The 22,523-nt window shown below is 40.3% G+C and overlaps 1 protein-coding gene across 1 annotated transcript in view; it reads left to right on the top strand.

Moving 5' to 3' along the window:
• LOC144606105 (aryl hydrocarbon receptor-like) overlaps positions 1-22,523 on the top strand; it is a 163,707-nt gene that overhangs the window by 14,702 nt on the left and 126,482 nt on the right. Inside the window, exon 2 of the mRNA XM_078421921.1 lies at positions 1,118-1,305. Within this exon, the coding sequence (XP_078278047.1) occupies positions 1,118-1,305 (188 nt within the window). The remainder of the gene's footprint in view (positions 1-1,117; positions 1,306-22,523) is intronic.

The following is a 22,523-nucleotide window of genomic DNA, read 5'->3' as shown; positions in this document are numbered from 1 at the left end:
TAGTATCTTTGGTTTCTACTGCTTATATAATGATAATACCCTGCTCAGTTATAGTGGACAATCGGCAATAATGGGTGCCACCCCCCTGGTCCGTTATAACGAGATTTACTGTAGATTGCGAAAGCATTTGTAGATATGTTTCTTGTTAGATCACTCCATTTACCCGGTCTTATTTGTTTCTTGATCCTTCGCTGCTGAATTTTGAAACTTTCCCAATTTTAACAATGATTTTTTTTCACAACTTTCTAAATCTCTTCCTTTGTTCTTCTATAACCTTAACTTGTTAGCCATCTGATATACCTTTTTTGGATTTTTATGCCTTTAAAAGGGTATATATTATTATTATTATTATTATATATACTCCTAAGTTGCAATTCTGTAAATTGCATTATTTATTTATTGTCATACCTTCAATGTAATTTTCCAATCTTCCCTACCTAACTCGTACCTCATACTTTCATAGTTTATTTTATTCAGAAATAAGATCTTTTTTTGGATTGAGTGAAATCACTTTTATTTCTTAAAATAACATTTTCTACTTTCAATAGGGCGTGAGAAAAAGTTAAGTTTAACAACGACAATGACATTTTGAAGAAAAAAACTTCACCCAAATCCCTCCTCTTCAAATTTCATTATAAGCATTCTTAACTAACTGCAGTGTGTGTAACAGTTGTTGAAGGAATAAGAATTGGATTTCTAAATTAATGACATTCGTGACACTTGACTAGCTTGTAAAATGTAATCCAATGATGGATGTTTCTTTTTTTGTGTGTTTTTGGGGTTGTGTAATTTTAATGCCTATTTAATGCTTTTATTGTTGGACTGTGGGTGACTGAATTTCGTCCAATATTGGATGACAAATAAAGCTATCTTGAATCTTGAATCTTGAATCATTTGCAGCTGAAATGCGAAGAGTGAGGAGTGTGCATGATTGTATTTAAGAGTGCTCATGAGTAAATTGTTATTGGGTTTTGTCTACTTTGCCTGTGATGATACTTCATATGCTATTAAATTTCAAAATTGGCACTGCCGGAAAACGCTTTGTGATGCTCTAAAATTTTTGACTGGAGAGTAAAAATTCATATTAATGCAATGGTATTTTTGTTTTACTTTTAAGTGTAAAATCCCTGGCATCTGAAGGAGCAATGTCGAATCCATCCAAAAGACATCGGGACCGATTGAATGGAGAGCTAGAACGTCTATCCAACCTCCTGCCTTTCCCACATGATGTTGTATCCAAATTGGACAAACTATCAGTTCTCCGTCTCAGTGTCAGTTACCTCAGAGCTAAAAGTTTCTTTAATGGTAAGACCACCTGATGACATACTTTTCATGTTCTTGCTGTTAACAAAAAGGAAAATACTCTTGTGAATAACAGGATACAAAAAAGGGGTGTGTAATTCCTGCGGAAAGCAAAATTTAAATGTTATCACATGATCTTTAACTCTGGTGGACTGAAAGGGAAGCTTTCTTTTGCTGTGAAAACAGATTTCCTTAAATCCAACATTACTGTCGACAAAACCAGAAAGGTTTTAAACAGTGTTTTACAATATGAACAGAATACGAATGTAATTGCTCTCTGTCAGCTATTTTAACCCTTGTTAAACAAAAGATCAGATTGAAAACTCGAAACATATCCAGATTGTTTTGTTTTTGTGCAACCGATGGTTTTCAGGTTGAATTTATCCAATGGGAGTACAATATTATTGGAGCTAATTTATTGCACTTTTTGGAGCTAATTTATTGCAGAGGAGATAATTTCAACTGGCTAAGTACAATGCAGCTAAATTGCAACTTATCACTAATGAATCTCAAATATGCTTAATTATTAGATTGCAGTGTGGCACTTTCCTGATGTGTAAGAATATGAAGTTAATAGGAAGCAGCTTTTTATAACATCAAAATTTGTGGTTTCTGTTTGAAAAAAGCAAGTTAAATCTATGGATTTCACATGAATGGTTGTTCCAAAAAAGTGTGCCTGTTGTCATGTTATAGTAGTTGGGTGCAAGGAAGGTGATGGATGGGAACATGAAAGAGTAGACATTGTGACATGTTCTGTGGGAATGCATTAGATTGCCATTTGCATTTTAAATCGCAACCTCGAACAAGCTTTTTTTTGGTAAATCAACTAAACACATTGGGCTAATTTTTCTCTCTAAGGCAGCGTTAAAATGAAAGTACCATGAGGTAAATTATATCCACTGTGGAAGATGGTTGAAGGAGAAAGCAGAAGAGACCTAAACTAGTCTTCTGACTGGAGGAGCTTTGTATTGTTGGCTGAAGAGGTGGAACATTTATGAGCAAAGTTTGGACTGTAGAAAGCAAAATAACTAAAATAGAGCACAATTATTTAAGTGCCCAAAAGACACAAAATGCTGGAGTACCTCAGCGGGACAGGCTACATCTCTGGAGAGAAGGAATGGGTTCTGCTGCATTACTCCAACATTGAAACAGAGTTGAAGGGACATTTAATTGAGGCACATATAATTACAAAGGGCCTAGATAGAATGTGACAATGAGGGGTCCAAAACCCAGAAGCAATTAAAAAAAAAAAAAAAAGAGGATAAGTAAAAATGTTTTCACGTCTAGCCCCATCAGGCCACAGTCCATCTCCTATCCCACCCTTCATCCTGACCTCTTTCTCTGTCTCAACCTAACTCTGACTCATTGTGTAGGAAGGAACTGCAGATGTTGGTTTAAACCGTAGATAGGCACAAAGTGCTGGAGTAACAGCAGGGCAGGCAGCATCTCTGGAGAGAAGGAATGGGTGATGTTTCCTGAAGGGGTCCCTGCCTGCCCCATTCGTGACTATCTTCTAGCTCATTGTCCTCTTTCCCCAACCTCCATTCGCATCTCGCTCTGTTTTTCTGCCTTGGCTTCTAGCTCATCTCCCATCCTTCCTTGACCTGCCCCTTTTTGCTCTTGTAACCTTCAGCCTTCTGAAATCCTGCAAAGAATTCCTTACTGGCAACGAGGCTTCCTGGAATGGGAGCCACACTTCTAGGAGCTCAATAATATATTTCTGTAGGTTATTTGGGGAAAAACATTTTTTTCATGACCCCAAGACATCCCCAGGCCACAGCTATGACATAACTTGCCTTTTTAGTCGACTTTGCACTAAGGTTTCAAATATGAGTCTTGAGATAATAATCTATTAGTAATGCTGTGGCTAATTGTCTGAATCTGAGAGCTGAGTGCTAGACAAGGCAGTTTTCTTTTTCACACAATTCTCTTCCTGTTAACTGTTTCTGGTGGTGCCCTTCAGACGTGATTGCGTGGTTTGTTTTTGTGAAGGTCTTTGATAAAATGAATTAAATCACCTAAAACAAAACAAGCCTTAAGATTGTTGTTGCTGAAGTCCTAGTTGTGGATGGTGATTTTGTTACCTTAAGATGGAAAGTGTGGAGGACACCCGTGAAAAGTGAGAAAGTAAAAACTGAAACAATTTCTCCCTCCTTTTCTATTTGCATATGCTGACAATGTTTGATTTTGAAATTTTAGATTTAATTTGAAAACACACAAAAATATTTCAGAAAAAATGTATTTTAGTGGCAGTGACTAGGTGAACTGTGAATGGCAGTGAAGTTATATTTTAAAGTGCCATTATCTGTTTCCTGTCCTCTGAACCCCTGGGCCACATGCTACAATCTCTCTTCATCTACTTCATTCTTACTAATTAAAATCATTGTACCTCCACTTGAAGCAGATGTAGTCTTGATTGCTACTCAAAATTGCTGTTGTTAACTGGCATTTAACATGGAAATGCTGATTTAAGAAGCTGAGCTCATTTCTTATCTGGAAGCAGTCCAAAAAAGTTGGTGTGCTGCCACGTAGCTCCAGGCACCCAGGTTAAGCCCTGACCTTGGGTGCTGCCTGTGTGGAGTTTGCTTCTGCCAGGTGCTCTGCTTTTTCTTTTGTGACTTGCTGGTGGGTCAATTGTCTACTGTAAAGAATCTCGTGGTGTTAGTAAAGGCCAAAAGGATCAAGGGGTGGGGAGGGTGATGAACTTGTAAAAGAATAACTTGCAGGGTCAAGAGAGAGCTGGATAGAGCTCTTAAGGATAGCGGAGTCAGGGGGTATGGGGAGAGGGCAGGAACGGGGTACTGATTGAGAATGATCAGCGATGATCACATTGAATGGTGGTGCTAGCTCGAAGGACCAAATGGCCTACTCCTGCACCTATTGTCTATTGTCACAGAGAAAAATGTAGGGGGATGAATCAGACAGTTGAGACCAAGCAGGGCGTCTGTCTTGCATAGTCAACAGGATTGCTATATATGGAACCAGCATTTAGCCAGTGGGCAGAATGGCCTCGTTAGATATCGTAACATTGACGTGAATGGTCAGTAATGATAAAGCCGCTTACAAATTTGAGAGGAATTTGTTCATATTTTGTCATTGTTCATGTAACAGTTGTAAACAGGATTTCCTACATTGTTGTTCCTTGGGAGATGCAAAGATTAAGCATCCTTACAGACTACCAGCATTGTAGTTCTGCAGAGTTATTTTAATGAAGAATGCGATGGATTTTGAATTACATAGTCTCATTGAGACATTTGGCAGGCTCATTCACCCTTTTACTAGTATAGATTTCTGACATTTTCTTCTTGGGATTTACTAAAGAGGGTGATTCCAAAAAGATGCAACTCAGCAAACTGTAAGTTGTACAGTTTTGATGCCAGGCCCATGGGATGTTGTTGATCTGAGATGAGCAGTACTTGGGAGTGCTGCAATGTCCTGCAAAGAGGAAGTTGCAGTCAAAGTATCATAACAAATGTGAAGGGGCTGTTGGGGCTAGGTCGGCCATAGAGTCGTACAACATGGAAACAGGCCCCTTTGCCCAAATTATGCATGCTGACCAAGATGCCTCATCAAACCTCGTCGCCCCTTACTCTTTAATTTGAGTTGGCATTGTTTTCCACTTTGCCCACAAAAAAATTAGATCCTGTCCTTGGGTGATTCAAGTCTCCCACTTCCCTAAGGCCTGACTCTGGCATAATTTAAGGCAATGGAATGAGATTTGTTATGGTCAAGCACATTACATTTTTAAGAAAGGAGTATTTTTACTTAGGAGTATTTATGTAAAGTGGAAAAAAAAGATATTATGGCTGTTTATTTGAATGATTGTTGTCGCTCTTGTCTTTTTTTTGGCTTGCTGTTGCCTTCCCTTTTTTTCCATCTTGACATAGCTGAGGAGTAGAAATTATTTTGCACATAAAAACAAAGAGTAGAGTCTCACCAGCTTGGCCATAGCGACTGCTGTACACTGACGAGGCACTTACTGCACACTATGGCTCCCAGCTGCTTCACAGTCGAGTGTCGCCTACATAGTCGCCTGAGAAAGACAACAGTTTGGGAATAAATCTCTTGGAATTTCAACTTGGAAAGTCCTGTCCATCTTCATAATGCTTGCAGAAAATTGACAGTTATTTCACAGTATCAGAATTTACTTGTTTTTCATGGCACACAGACAATTCTGTAATTTATTGCTCGTCCTTAATACCTTAGTTAAGTAAGTTTTGGTTTGGTTTAGTTTAGTTTAGAGATACAGTGTGGAAACGGGTTCTTTGGCCCACTGAGTCCACACCGACCAGAGATCCTCTTAAACTTACACTTTCCTACACTTAAACCGGGCCTGAAGATGGGTCCTGACCCGAAACAATGCCCATCCATTCCTTCCAGAAGTGCTGCCTGACCTGCTGAGTTAAGGTTTAGTTTTATTAGTGTCACAGGTATTGACTTTGTTTTACATGCAATCCAAACAGATCAGATATACCACATGTAGATACAATCAGTTCAAACTCAAGTACGATACAGAGTAAAGGGAAAGGTACTGAGTGTGGAGTATCGTTCTCCGCATTGTAGCTTATCGGTTTCTTAGACAAAGTCCAATGTCTTCAATAGGATAGAGGTGATTCGAACAGTACCCTAGCTTATGACCCATGACCTGGGCATGCGCAGTCGAGATACCCTACTCACTTATTGGGATGACCATTCCTGAGAACTGTATTACAGCTGAGGAAGAATGGTGTTTAAATGCAAGATATCCTAAGGAAATTGCCAGGACATGAGGGCCTGACCTGTTGGGAAAGGTTGGGCAGGCGAGGGCTTTATTCCTTGCAGCGCAGGAGACTGAGAGGTGATCTTATGGAGCTGTATAAAACATTGAAGAAAAAGATAGAATTAATGTACAAGATAGGGGAATCGAGAATTAGAGGATGTAGGTTCAAGTTGAAATGGGAAAGATTTAATAAGAACAACAGTGGGTGGTAGATAAATGGAATGAGCTGCCAGAGGAGGTCTTGGAGGCCAGTACAATCTCAGCATGTAAAAGAAATTTGGACTTGTACATGGAGAAGTTTGGAGGGACAGGTTGGACTATTTTAGATGGGGCACCTTCGTTGGCTTGTCAAGTTGAACCAGAGGGTCTATTTCCATGCTGTATGATTATCTTTTTTAAGGTGTTATAGAACCATCTCAACAGACCTAAAATATGCTTTCTCAATGAATTTCTGCCATAGGCTAATTATTTTTCCCACTGAAACAAACTGATGTGATAGCTTTTATTGATCTCGAATTATCTCCATTTGACTAATCTCTTGTCTAATGTCTTTGTTATTTAGGGTTATGTTCTTTGCACAAATTGGAAGATATTGTTCCACAATTATTACAAATGACAATTAAATTGGCATTAAGCAAATTGGATAATGCTGGTTTTAATTTTGTGCATGCACACCCTTTAATGAAGACTGTAGTAGATTATTTTCCTATGTAAATTTCATAATTACCTTAAAATCTTTGTCAGAAAATATTTTCTCGATTGCCATGTGCCAATACCCTTTAAACAAAATTTTAAATGTTGCCTTTCAAATGAGAAACAGTTTGAAAAAAATCCTGTGCAATAATATTGAAGTATGTTGTGGTTGGGCAATGAACAATATTTGGCATTAGAATGGTTCTTGCATAGTTAGGATTTTCAAAGTTTAGCGTGCAAAGTTGTTGGAAATTCCATGTCCAGTGACGGAAATGGTGTCTCTAGTGCCAGAGTAAAAATGGTAAGAAGCAGCATATCTCATGTGAAACAAAGGACAATTATGATAAGGAAGTGTAAAGTAGATTGGGTGAATTCCATATCAATTCTGGTCAATATGTATTGCTTCTACGTTTCCGGGGTCAAGGACATCACTGAGAAGTATTTTTGGGAACATTTTTTCTGCATCTAGCTTGTCTAGTCCTTTTATGATTTTATATGTCTCTATAAGATCCCCTCTCATCCTTCTAAACTCCAGTGAATACAAGCCTAGTCTTTCCAATCTTTCCTCATATGACAGTCCCTCCATCCCAGTGATTAACCTCGTGAACCTACACTGCACTGCCTCAATAGCAAGGACGTCCTTCCTTTAATTAGGAGACCAAAACTGCACACAATACTCCAGATGTGGTTTCACCAGGGCCCTATACAACTGCAGAAGGACTTCTTTGCTCCTGTACTCCAATCCTCTCATTATGAAGGCCAACATGCCATTAGTTTTCTTCACTGCCTGCTATACCTGCATGCTTACTTTCAGTGACTGGTGTATAAGGACACCAAGGTCTTGTTGCACTTCCCCTTTACCTAATCTGACACCATTGAGATAATAATCTGCCTCCTTATTTTTGCCGCCAAAGTGGATAACCTCACATTTATCCACATTATACTGCATCAGCCATGAATCTGCCCACTCACTCAACCTGTCCAAGTCACCCTGCAACCTCCTAACATCCTCTTCGCAGTTCACACTGCCGCCCAGCTTTGTGTCATCCGCAAACTTGATAGTGTTTCTTCTAATTCCATCATCCAAATCATTAACATATATTATAAATAGTTGCGGGCCCAGTACCGAGCCTTGCGGCACTCCACTCTCCACTGCCTGCCATTCTGAAAAGTATCCGTTTATTCCTACTCTTTGCCTCCTGTCTGCCAACCAATTCTCTATCCCTGTCAATACCCTACCCCCAATACCATGTGCTCTAATTTTGCTCACCAACCTCCCGTGTGGTACCTTATCAAAGGCTTTCTGAAAGTCCAGATACACTACATCCACTGGCTCTCCTTCATCCATTTTACTTGTCACATCCTCAAAAGAATTACAGAAGATTAGTCAAGCAGAATATTGTTGCATAGAAGTAACATAGTAATGTGTGGGAGATCAGGAGAGGCAATGGTAGTTACAAAACCAGATTTAAAATGCTTGCATGTAAACATATGAAGTATGGTGATAAATGTGAATAAGTTGCATAAATACATGGCTCTGTAGGATTATTATGTAGTTGTTATACCTAAAACATGGCTCAAGAAAGCACTGGACCTTTAATGATTCAAAAAGTTAATTACCTGGTTCATTATCCCTACTCTACAGTTAATGTGCGGGGATCGCTAGTCAGTGCGGACTCGGGCAGAAGGGCCTGTTTCCACACTGTATCTCTAAACTAAACTAAAAACTATAGATTTTTAGACAGTACCTGTCTGTCCAAGATAGATGAGTCTCCATGTCTCATTGGGATTCTAAGGGAGATGAGGCTTGAAGATGCAGAAATATTTTTCAATAATCTTCCAATTCCACTTAGATGCAGGGGAGTTACTAGTGCACAGGAAAAAAAAAAGGCAACATCTTGTTCAAAAATGGGTCTGAGGTCAAGCCAAGCAGGGAAGTATGCCACAAAAGGCTGTTGAGACCAAGTCAACGGTTATTTTTAAGGCAGAGATAGATAGATTCTTGATTAGTATGGGTGTCGGGGGTTATGGGGAGAAGACAGGAGAATGGGGTTGAGTGGGAAAGATAGATCAGCCATGATTTGAATAGTGGAGTGGACTTGATGGGCCAAATGGTGTGATTCTGGTCCTATCACTTATGAAAATCTTTGTTATAAGAAAGCTGATAGAACTAATAATTGGTGAAGAAATTAATATACTCTTGGATAACTGGTAATGATCCTATGTTATTTTGTTAAAGAAAGCTGTGTTTGGTTAACATGAATTCATCTTTTGATTGGGTAATACAAAAGTTTATCAAAGGGACTGAAGTGGATGTTGTCTGTAGATTTTCAAAAGGTGTTCGGTAAAGTCGTACAGAAGGGTTTAAGTAGCAAGCTGAAGCTTGTATAGTTCAAGGGTCAGTAACATTATGAATATAAAATTAGTTAAATGGCAGAAAGCAGAGTGCATTGGTAATTGTTTTTTCTCCAATTGTCGATTTGGTGAATAGCGGTGGGCCCTGCGATCAGTGCTTGGACTACTTACTGCCTTTTATGACATCAAGGCCATAGGTAGGGAGAGTAAAATTTCAGAGTTTGATGACAATGGAAAATTACAAAGTGTGTTAAATGGCGAGGGAAAATTGTAATATACCACAAAAAACATGCTGAACGGACAGACAAGTGGCAGATAAAAATATAATGCAAAAGGTGTGAAGTGATACACATTGTCTCCCCCTTATTCTTTCAAAGTTGACTAAATGGCACAATTCCAAAAGGTATGCAGGAACAAAATGACCTGGCACATGTGTATTTAATAAATCCTTGAAATGGCAGAACATTGAGAGTGTGGTTAATGCAGCAAATGTGCTAAGGAGCTTCGTTTATAGAGGTATAGAGTCTAAAAGCGGGGGGAAATGCATTGAAAAAAAATTGTGAAAGCCAAAAGCTTTTGAGTTTAGTTTAATTTATTGTCACATGTGCCGAGGTACAGTGAAAGGTTTCTGTGTGCTAACCAGACAGCGGAAAGACAATACGTGATTACAATCGAGCTATCCACAGTGTTCAGACACTTGATAAAGGGAATAACATGAATAAAGCTCAGTGCATGATAAAGTCCAATGAAAGATAGTCCGAGGGTCTCCAATGAGGTAGATAGTAGCTCAGGACTGCTCTCTAGTTGTTGGTAGGATGGTTCAGCTACCTGATAATAGCAGGCTACAGAAAATATTTTACTAGAATGGTTCCAGAGAGGGGAATCTCAACTACAGTGTTAGAGTAGTGAAGGTGGGATTGCTTTTCTGTGAGCAAAATAAGTTGCAAAATAAGTTGGGAGGAGATTTGACTTGCATGTGCAAGTGCATGATTAACTTTATCATGGTCATAGAGAGATGGTGCATAAATAGACCCTTCAGCTTACAGATGGTGTAAAGCACAGATCTAATCCTAACCCATTTTATTCTCCCCCATGTTTCCACCAACTCCTCTCAGATTCTATCACCAGCACTTAGGGAAATTCATCTACTAATCTTCATTGGATGTGGGAGGAATCTGCAATACTTGACAGAAACCCGTGTGGTCACAGGGAGAAACATAGAAACATAGAAAATAGGTGCAGGAGTAGGCCATTCGGCCCTTCGAGCCTGCACCGCCATTCAATATGATCATGGCTGATCATCCAGCTCAGTAACCTGTACCTGCCTTCTCTCCATACCCCCTGATCCCTTTAGCCACAAGGGCCACATCTAACTCCCTCTTAAATATAGCCAATGAACTGGCCTCAACTGCCTTCTGTGGCAGAGAATTCCACAGACTCACCACTCTCTGTGTGAAGAAATGTTTTCTCATCTTGGTCCTAAAAGACTTCCCCCTTATCCTTAAGCTGTGACCCCTGGTTCTGGACTTCCCCAACATCGGGAACAATCTTCCCGCATCTAGCCTCTCCAACCCCTTAAGAATTTTATATGTTTCAATAAGATCCCACCTCAGTCTTCTAAATTCCAGCGAGTATAAGCCTAGTCTATCCAGTCTTTCTTCATATGAAAGTCCTGCCATCCCAGGGATCAATCTGGTGAACCTTCTCTGTACTCCCTCTAAGGCTAGAATGTCTTTCCTCAGATTAGGAGACCAAAACTGTACACAATACTCCAGTTGCGGTCTCACCAAGGCCCTGTACAACTGCAGCAGAACCTCCCTGCTCCTATACTCAAATCCTTTTGCTATGAATGCTAACATACCATTCGCTTTCTTCACTGCCTGCTGCACCTGCACGCTTGCTTTCAATGACTGGTGCACCATGATACCCAGGTCACGTTGCATTTCCCCTTTTCCTAATTGGCCACCATACAGGTAATACTCTGCTTTCCTGTTCTTGCTGCCAAAGTGGATAACCTCACATTTATCCACATTATACTGCATCAGCCATGAATCTGCCCACTCACTCAACCTGTCCAAGTCACCCTGCAACCTCCTAACATCCTCTTCGCAGTTCACAATGCCGCCCAGCTTTATGTCATCCGCAAACTTGATAGTGTTTCTTCTAATTCCATCATCCAAATCATTAACATATATTGTAAATAGTTGCGGGCCCAGTACCGAGCCTTGCGGCACTCCACTCTCCACTGCCTGCCATTCTGAAAAGGACCCGTTTATTCCAACTTTTGCCTCCTGTCTGCCAACCAATTCTCTTTCCATGTCAATACTCTACCCCCAATACCATGTGCTCTAATTTTGCCAAAGTGGATAACCTCACATTTATCCACATTATATTGCATCTGCCATGCATTTGCCCACTCTCCTAATCTATCCAAGTCACTCTGCAGCCTCCTAGCATCCTCCTCGCAGCTAACACTGCCACCCAGCTTCGTGTCATCCGCAAACTTAGAGATATTGCATTCAATTCCCTCGTCCAAATCATTAATATATATTGTAAATAACTGGGGTCCCAGCACTGAGCCTTGCGGTACCCCACTAGTCACTGCCTGCCATTCCGAAAAGGACTCGTTTATTCCTACTCTTTGCTTCCTGTCCGCCAAACAATTCTCTATCCACCTTAACACTGAACCCCCAATACTGTGTGCTTTAAGTTTGTACCCCAATCTCCTATGTGGGACCTTGTCGAAGGCCTTCTGAAAGTCCAGATATAACACATCGACTGGTTCTCCCTTATCCACTCTACTAGTTACATCCTCGAAAAATTCTATAAGATTCGTCAGGCATGATTTGCCTTTCATAAATCCATGCTGACTTTGTCCGATGATTTCACCTCTTTCCAAATGTGATGCTATCACTTCTTTAATAACTGACTCTAGCATTTTCCCCACTACCGATGTTAGGCTAACTGGTCTATAATTCCCTGTTTTCTCTCTCCCTCCCTTTTTAAAAAGTGGGGTTACATTAGCTACCCTCCAATCCTCAGGAACTACTCCAGAATCTAAAAAGTTTTGAAAAATTATCACTAATGCATCTACTATTTCTGAGGCTACTTCCTTAAGCACTCTGGGATGCAGCCTATCTGGCCCTGGGGATTTATCGGCCTTTAATCCATTTAATTTACCTAAGAATAAGTAAACAATCTGCAGAATGCATCGAAGGTCATGATTGAACCCATGTCATTGGAGCTGTGAGGTGGCATTGCTACTGTGCCATCCAGATTAGGTAGAAGTGAAGGCAGAGAAAAGCTTTCCCATTAACAATTCAGTGACCAGTGGGGTGGCGTCTTAAAATTCTAGGCAAAAGTGGCAGGGGAAATACGAGTAAAAATATTGTGATTTCGATACTGGTTAAAATGTTATAAGATGCATATCATAATCTCTCAAAATGGAAAGATCACTGCCAAAAAAAAACAATTAAAATAAACAGCCGAGATTTGTGTGATTGCTGGTGGCATTCTTTGTTCTTATCGTTTAGAGCAATACTTACTGTTGCTTTGGTTTTGCTGAATCAAAATGGAGTGTAGAAATGTATAAGAGTACTGAAATAAACAGGGAATAAATTCCCAAAGTAGCGGCATGGTGGCACAAGGGTAGAGTTTCTGCATTACAGGGCTTGCAGTGCCAGAGACCTGGGTTCGGTTTCGACTACGGTTGCTGTCTGCCTGTGGGTTCTCTCCATGACCACATGGGTTTTCTCTGAGATCTTCGGTTTCCTCCCACACTCCAAAGATGTACAGGGTTGTAAGTTAATTGAATTGGTATAAGTGTACAAGTGTAAATTGTCCCTAGTGTGTGTAGGATAGCGCTAATGTGCGGGGATCGCTGGTCAATACGGACTCAGTAGGCTGAAGGGCTAGTTTCCGCGCTGTATCTCTAAACTAAACTAAAAGTAAACTAAGCTAAAGTGATTACACTAAGTTCAGAATGTGAATGTCGTTGTTAGTTCAAAGCACATTTGTTTCTGGATCTATTCTCTGCCATATCCCTTCAGATTTGAGGAAGGATATTCTTGCTATTGAGGGCGTGCAGCGTAGGTTTACTAGGTTAATTCCCGGAATGGCGGGACTGTCACATGTTGAAAGACTGGAGCGACTAGGTTTGTATACACTGGAATTTAGAAGGATGAGAGGGGATCTTATCGAAACGTATAAGATTATTAAGGGGTTGGATACGTTAGAGGCAGGAAACATGTTCCCAATGTTGGGGGAGTCCAGAACAAGGGGCCACAGTTTAAGAATAAGGGGTAGGCCATTTAGAACAGAGATGAGGAAAAACTTTTTCAGTCAGAGAGTTGTGAATCTGTGGAATTCTCTGCCTCAGAAGGCAATGGAGGCCAATTCTCTGAATGCATTCAAGAGAGAGCTAGATAGAGCTCTTAAGGATAGCGAAGTCAGGGGGTATGGGGAGAAGGCAGGAACGGGGTACTGATTGAGAATGATCAGCCATGATCACATTGAATGGCGGTGCTGGCTCGAAGGGACGAATGGCCTCCTCCTGCACCTATTGTCTATTGTCTATTGTCTATTTTTTTAATGGAGAATATAGTTTTTGCAAAACCACTGTATCACATTCTTAATGTAATGCATGCACTGCCCAGTTTCCATTTTTACTATTGCTGGGAAACAATAAACTGTGGGGTCACAGTCCTTAAATTCTGATGATCGTGGTTTGAAAAAATGCCAGATACACTCCAACTACACAATAGTGTGATCCACAAGCTAGCTCCAAATTTATTTTACATGTTTTGATCCATTGAATTCCTTTTAGCAACAGTTTGCATGAAATGGAAAAAGTTACAATGATTTAGTATGATCAATCTTGCCAGATATTTCTAAATCTTAAGGATTTTTGAATATTATGAAATGTGTTGGAACACTAGACTATTTGTCGTTCCAAACTATTTGCTGGCTGAAATCTTCTCATGCAAGAAAAATTCCACAGTACAACTTGGTGAAAAATGAATGATATATTTATTTTGGTGATTTTGGTTGAGTGATAAATGTTGGTTAACATCCCAATCATCGTCAAAACAGTGCCACATGGTATTTTACGCTAAGCTGTGGGTGAATAGTGAATCTAGTTTAATGGCTCATCCAAAATAAGATGTCTTTGCCTATTGCAGCACACCGTTCGCGTGACCTTCAATTGACTTCTATGATTATGAACTGAAGCTTTGCAATGACATTTGAAACAGTTTCTTTTGATCTTTACTCAGTGGCATCAATTTTGTTCATGTTGTTTTGTCATGGAAGAGTAGTGTTGAAGAAAAAGCAAAAAACATTTCTATTGCAATCCTACATTGCACCTGCTATTTTATGTGTGTTCTCATAAGTGGCTTGGAGTGATAGAGGCACCATTTGGCCATCAAGTCTACTCTGCCATTCAATTATGGCTGATCTATCTTTCCGTTCAACCCCATTCTCCTGCCTCTGCCCCATAACCCCTGACACCCTTACTAATCAAGAGTCTGTCAAATCTGCACCTTACATTGACTTCCACAGTCATCTGTGGCAGTTAATTCCACAGATTCACCATCCTCTGACGAAAGAAATTCCTTCTCATCTCCTTTCTAAAAGTGCGTCCTTTTATTCTGCTGTCCTTTTACTTTTTTTATTCTGTTGTCTAACACTGTCTGTTGATTTCCCTCCATGAATGCTGCCTGGCCTACTGAGTTCCTCTAATAATTTGTTTCTTGCACAAAATAATAGTTTCACTGTTACAATGTTCTTCTCAATGTGGATGATGGAAAGACATTGTAATAGAGATTTATATTCTGGAAACTTGTCTTTTTAATCTTTGACAATCACTGCTAATCAAAGCCAAAAGATTCCTCGACGGATGAAGTAAAGCAAAGTGTCACTGACTAAGTAGATGGATGATCTTCATGAGTGGTTGGGACAGGCAACATGGTTTTTCTTCCTTCCAAAAAAAAGTCATTCTGCGATATTATTTTCTCTTTATTTTGCCTAAAATGTATTTTTATTCTTCTAAAACCTGGCCTGGTGGTATTTTTCCACTATTCGCAGGCAAAATTGAGGATTATTTTTTCACTCTGCTTGCTCAGTGATTTGAAAGACATGAAACATTATATTTTGCACTAATTTACCAGCATCTCGAGAAACTGAAGATTTTTTTTCCTGGATAATGATACTGTAATAGATCCAGTTGATATGACAAGATTAAACTTGTTAATATCATTTGAAGCATGACATCAGTTGAAATGTAGCTTATTTTTGGATTAATTTGCAGTTGCCTTTCATCGGGCCTTTATTTCAAGTTTGTTTCTTACACCTGTTCTTTCTTGAAAGCTATGATTGGGTTACTGCTCTGTGTTTGTGGTCCACTTTTCCATTTTGCTGCAGTGGTTACGACATGTAATGACAATGGACATAAACCAGCTGTAGCTGCATAAAACATAAATACTGCCACACACATGTTCTAAACTGAGGTTGCATGCTTCAGATCCATTAGAGGAACATTAAATGCTATTTCTTGTCCCCTTTCCTCACCAAGTGAATAATGTTGCCGATTCTTGTGTTTCAACAATCAAACCAGAGGAGATCAGAAACTTGTCCAACCAAGCAATGAATCTGGAATTTTGCAATTTGTTGGCCAGTTTTATTGAACTGAGAGGGAAGCCTATTTAAAAATTCAACCTGTGTTGAGAGCTCCATCAGCCAGTGAAATCAACATGGAGTAGACTGTACAGTCATAGCAAACAATGGTTCATGCAGTTAATGATGTAAAATGAAAACAATTTAACTAAGAAGAGGAAACAAAGCTGATAGCAGCCTCTCCCAGTCTTGGCAGAGTAGAAATGCAGTCAGTGGCAGTATAGTTTACTCATTTTCATGCTTTGCTCTTCTCTATTGTGAGCATGGAACAATGCAATCAGCAGGCATGACTGACACTCTGCGACAATCACATTCACCCTGTCTTGGAATATCATTGTCACAGTAACTGGCATTTTAAACATTCTAATGCTGAGATTAAAACAATACTAAAGTCATTTTTTCTAATCAAAGTAGACTTGAATCACAATGGTGATCTATTACAATAGTCATACTACTTCAGTGGAACAGCATATCCCATTTTTATATTGCACACCATTTTACTGTTTTTGGTTTTGAATTTCTTTATATGAGGTATTATAAAACTTTTCATTGATCCACGAAAATAGTAGTATTGGTGTTACTATTACTTTTATGTTATGGACATTGGATTTTATTTGCTGTTGACCACAAGTGCATTACTTTAAGTCTTGAAGGTTACAGATTTAAATACTTGATCAACCACCACTAACATTCAAACCAGTTATTGGCCAACCTCAGTGGATTTATATTAGCCGCATATGTGTCTGGCACTGCACATCGGGGCGAGGACATGATGGCGTCCTTCATAAGGAATAGAAGGGGTGAGTCAGATAGTAGAAGTCAATGTGAGTGGTTCCTCCCCCAGAACTTAAAGTGGGTGTTGGGTATCAAACAGGGCCAGACGGTCCTGCAGCAGAGCAGAATTTGTGAAGGGGAAAGAGCCTTGTGATGGGAATTAGTAGAGTTGTGTCTCACAGTGGGAGTGGGGCATTAGATGGGCTAACATTGGACGGGGCTAGTGAAGAGGAGAAGTAGGTCTGGTTCCCAGCAGCACAGTCTTGGAGGTGGAAGTTGGAGCATTGTGCCAGGTCCCATGAGAGTTTGCAGAAGGTAACTTGAGATGACTTTACCCATAGATCTTAATCCATTTCCCCTCTTCCTCCCCCCCCCCCCCCCCCCACCCCCTACTTCCCTCACCCCTATAATGGCAATATTTGAATTGTGGTTGTAGTAATTTCTCTACTTTTCTGCTTTCTACTGCACAACCGCCAACAGCTGGGCTATCTCGTGTAGGTTTCGCTCGCGTGGGTACTGGTTGTAAAAGGTTATTTAGATTTTTATGTGGGCACTTTTGGTGAGATGATCCATGTCCAAGCTGTGGAGCTGTGACTTGAAGAGTGACAAGGTTGCTGCACATCTGGTGGTGTCGGGAAGGATGTTCCACTCTGGGATAGTCCATGGATATAGTGACTGTAGGTAGCTATTTTTGTTTGCTCTAATTCTAGTATAAATGAAGTGACCTGAGGACTGTCTTGTAAATTTCTGGGTATTGGATTGAATAAAGTGAGATATGTTACTGGGGATAATGCCATGAGTCTCGTTGTAGACAGCACATAAGCGGGCTTTGGTGTGCCTTGACTCCAGCGACTCCCAGCCAAGGCGATTTAACATATCGGAGATGCTTGACTGTCATGAGTAGTCGTCACAAACAAACCGTGCTGCACGCCTCTGAACCTTGTCAAGGGTGTCGATGTTATTTTTCTGGTGAGGGTCCCATATTGTCTGGCAATATTCCAAAAGTGGACGGACAAGTGTTTTTTACGCTACCTCCTTTGTTGGTTTGTCACAACCGGATAATTTTCTCCGGAGAAGGCCCAAAGTTCTGTTTGCTTTTGTGGCAATCTGGTTTATGTGTCTGTTCCAGGCTAGGCCAGATGTGAGTTCCACTCCCAGGTATGGGTAGGAAAATAACTGCAGATGCTGGCACAAATCGAAGGTATCACAAAATGCTGGAGTAACTCAGCAGGTCAGGCAGCATCTAGGAGAGAAGGAATGGGTGACTTTTCGGGTCGAGACCCTTCTTCATCTCGACCCGAAACGACACCCATTCCTTCTCTCCTAGATGCTGCCTGACCTGCTGAGTTACTCCAGCATTTTGTGATACCCAGGTATGGGTGGTGATCAAGTTCTTTAAGTAGGTTGTCTCCCATCTTGTACCGGTTTATGATCGGCTTGACTTTATGAGTAACTCTCATGGAAAAGCATTTGGTGTCATTGAAACCCATTTGCCAAATGGTTTTCCAATTGCAAAGATAGTTGATGTAATTTTGAAGAACATTGGCATCTTCAGCAGCTTTGATCTCACGATGCATAATACAGTCGTCTGCGAGGAGTCTCACTCTCGAAGACAGGTTGTCAGGCAGATCGTTGATGTCGATCAAGAACAGCAAGGGTCCCAACACTGTTGCCTGTGGCACGCCGGACTCAACTGGAGATTGTTGTGATGACTCGCCATCTACTTCAACCTTTTGATGTCGTTTGGTGAGGAATGAATCATTCCAGGAGTAGATGTTATTTCGATGCCAACGTGGTGAAGCTCAGCCATCAACTTACGGTGGGGAATGGTGTCGAAGGCCTTGCTAAAGTCCATTATAATAAGATCGACCTGCCCTCTGTTATCCAGGATTGTTTGCAGATCAATAAATAGGACAGTGAGCTGGGTCTCGCATGATCTGCCTTTGCGGAATCCATGCTGCTGGTCAGCTAGTATATTGTGTATTTCAAAATGCCTCATAACAAAGCCATGAATAATATGTTTGAGGCGTTTGCAGACAATTGAAGTCAAGGATACCGGATGATAATTGGCTAGATTTGAGTGGTCGCTCTTTTTGTAAATTGGAGAGCTGTTTGCATTACGACAATCACTCGGTAGTTCTCCAGTAGAAATTGATTTCTGGAATAATATCTGGAGGACTGGAGCAATGCTTGAAGAACACGATTTCAAAACTCTGGCAGTTATAGACAATAGACAATAGGTGCAGGAGGATGCCATTCGGCCCTTCGAGCCAGCACCACCATTCAATGTGATCATGGCTGATCATTCTCAATCAGTACCCCGTTCCTGCCTTCTCCCCATACCCCCTTACTCCGCTATCCTTAAGAGCTCTATCTAGCTCTCTCTTGAATGCATTCAGAGAATTGGCCTCCACTGCCTTCTGAGGCAGAGAATTCCACAGATTCACAACTCTCTAACTGAAAAAGTTCTTCCTCATCTCAGTTCTAAATGGCCTACCCCTTATTCTTAAACTGTGGCCCCTTGTTCTGGACTCCCCCAACATTGGGAACATGTTTCCTGCCTCTAACGTGTCCAACCCCTTAATTATCTTATACGTTTCGATCAGATCTCCTGTTATGCCTTCTGGGCAATAGGCTTTATAAGGATTCAATTCAGACAAAAGCCTTTCAACTCCCTCTTTGGTGATGAGCAAGTTGCCAATATCTGGAACGCTACTAGGGTCAAGATCTGGAAAATTAAATTGTTTTTCTCTGGTAAAAACCGAGCAAAACTGACGACCAAGAGCTTCGGCTTTATCCTTTGCAATTGAAATGATGGTATTGTTAATGTGCAAATGTGAAACTCCACAGACTTCCTTTCACTTGGATTTCATGAAGTTCCAGAATGGCTGGGTGTTTGCGGTCTTGAGACTACCACCAATAACATCTCTGATGTAGGATTTATGAGCAATACGAATCTTCCTGTCAATGTGCCTGCGAAGTTGTCTAAAACTAGCCCAGCAAGCAGCAGTCATTTTTTTGCATTATTATATAGACGTTTCTTTCTACTAACGTCTCTCTTTATGGAACTGTTGACCCATGGGTAAGAAAAGTGTCTGGAGCTCATCTTAGAAGGGATATACTTCTCTATTGAACGAAGGAGAGCACTTTTAAAAGATGTACATAATTCTTCAGTTGAGTACTTTTAATCGTTATCAGTCAAATTGTCACAAAATTGTTCCATGTCATTATTAACTCCTGCAAAGTTGGCTTTTGCATACAGGTAAACTTTGTGTCTTGGTGGTCTGGTGATCTTAGGTTTCAAAACCGCTCCAACGACAATCATTTTGTGGTCGGTGATACCACATTGGACATTAGCAAAGTCTGCAGCAGCAAGTGTTGGTAAGGCACTAGTCGAGAATATTACTCTTTCTAGTAGTCTTTTTTACAGGCTGGTGGAGATTGTGATCATTAAAGATGTCTATCAAAAACTTACTGATGGCAGGGTGTTGACCACAAGGTTGGAAGGCTATGGTTTCCCAATCGATGTCAGGTACATTAAAATCGCCCAGTAACCAAATACGTGTTTGGTGGTATTTTAGCAGGGGTTGTATCCAGTTCTTTAATAGTCTCTGGCTGATGAGGGAAACCTGTAAAGGGCCCCTATGTACACAGGAGATACACCTTTGACACAAATTGAGATCCATATCAGCTCGCAGTCTGTCCGGAGATTGGTTTCAACAGATGCAACAAGGGTGTTTTTAACGGCTATGGAAACCCCCCACTTAGCATTTTGATGATCACGGCGAAAGACATTGAGATGTGACGGGAACACTTCACCAGTCGCTATGCAGTTGTTTAACCAGGACTCTGTACCCATCACCACATCAGGGTCTTCCAGAGCCAAGACTGCTTCAAAATTGGGGAGTTCGGCCATGATACTCCGACAGTTTAGATGAATTATTTTCAGGTTCATTACAGTTGACTCCTTACACTTCAACCCTGGCTTGGATTTGGCCTTACTTCGTGACTTCTGGGGCTTGAATAAAAAAATGGGTTCTCCTAATTGAGAGACGTCAGCACCAGAATTGTCATTGTTAGTTTCAAAAACACTAGAAGTCTTATTCAGTGGTTCAAAACTGTTTGAAAGTTCAATGTCCAACAGGCTTTCAAAGGATGATTTTGAAAAATTTGGCACGCCACAGTTTATACATATCCAAGAGTATGAAGGATGTCATACATGTTGTCATCCATGTCTAAGCAAGATGTGTGGAACCAGCCATTACAATGCTCACATTCCACAGCTTTTTGGCCCCATTTGGCGGTGCTTTATAACACAATTGCCATGAATACTTCAGGGGCCTAGGACCTGGATTCAGCTCAATATCTCTGGCCAGTAGTGCAGAAAGACAAATTTGGACCTGTGGTTTGTTTCTAGTGATGCATTGTTCCAATATTTTTGGTCGAGATCCAAATGCAGAATGGAACAAACTCACCGGGTTCGTGGTGGGTTTGGTATTATAGACAGTGGGTGGGGCAGTCCAGTGATCCAAAATCAAGAGTTGTGAAAGATCAATGTCCACATGGTGTATGGTAAAGATCTGAAGGCATATAAAAATGGTAGGGTTGACCAATGCTCCCTCAGTAGATACATCACAAATTGCACAAAACCCACGCTGAAATTAAACACACCAAGCTTAAAGAAAACGGTTAAAAGCCCGCCTCAACTAAAATAACCCACCTCGAGTACAAAGCCCTTCTCGACTAAAAAGCACAAGAGTGAAAATTCGTGATCATGTTAAATTTGTAGAGTCGGTGCTAATAAATTGACTTCCCTAATTATTGGTTTATAGATTATTTATTAATCTAATTATTATAGTTATATAAACAAGGGTTTATATTTAACTTGAAGGATGGTGACAGTTGTGATCTGATTTTAGTCAAGCTCTTCCAAGTGATAACCCACTCTGGAGGGGAAATTAGTGCACAATTGGTGCTCCATTATGAAACTGGTGCTTTTAAAACGCCTACGTTATTATGGACACAATTGATTTCTACATGGTGGATGACAGAATACAAGATCAGTGTGGGGTGAAGGGTTGTGAGGTAAAGGGACTAAAAGTAGTGAACTTATTAGGAGTTGATCCAAATGAGTAAATGGTATTTAAATTGTTTTTGCATAAAGCCAATATTCTTTACTCGTATCTAATTATTTATTACAATGAATCTTGCGCAAAAGTGGATTTTCGTTACATGGACAACATTTTTAATGAAAGAACTCTAATGAATATTTTTGCCACTTTTGATGAGTTTTGCTGTTTTCTGAAAATTTGTAGTTTCTAATTTTTTATTCTGGGAACTGGCAAATATTCAGAATTGAAATGTTCTGACTCCATTTTTGGAATTGCATTAGTGTTGACAACAACTCCCGTAATAGATACTATTCAAAACGGGTTTGTTAGCAGAAGGGGCTGGGCCTAAAAAGATTACTCGATAATAATTGAATAACAATCATTTGCACTTGTATAGAAATTCCAATGAAGCAAAATGTCTCCGTATGTTTGAGAATGAAAATGAACCACGTGTAGATTAGCAGGTGGTAAATAAGGCTGGAGAGGTGTTGACTCAGAGAAATTCGTTCATGGGACACTGGCAAAAGTACTTGGGAGAGGAGAGAACCATTTCATTAGGATGGGCAAATCTCATGGCTGCGGTTAAGGTCAGGCTTCAAACTAATTAGAGCTAGGGAGGGTTCAAGTGACAGGAAGTTTAATATATCAGAGATAAATGATAGAACAATGGTACAAGATAATGAACAGGTAAATGAAAGTCGAAATGGGCAGAAAGCACGTTCAAAACTGCAGCAGAAATTGGAATTGGAGTAAATAACAACTGTTAACAAAATCAAAGTTTAAGGTTATTTTTCTAATTGCACGTTGCAGTTGTAACAAGATAGATGAGTTAATAACAAACTAGAAATTATATTGAT

The sequence above is a fragment of the Rhinoraja longicauda genome, chromosome 2 (genome assembly GCF_053455715.1).
Source record: "Rhinoraja longicauda isolate Sanriku21f chromosome 2, sRhiLon1.1, whole genome shotgun sequence".
NCBI lineage: Eukaryota > Metazoa > Chordata > Chondrichthyes > Rajiformes > Arhynchobatidae > Rhinoraja > Rhinoraja longicauda.
The sequence above is the reverse complement of the archived record's forward strand: the minus strand, read 5'-3'. Positions and strand labels throughout refer to the sequence as shown.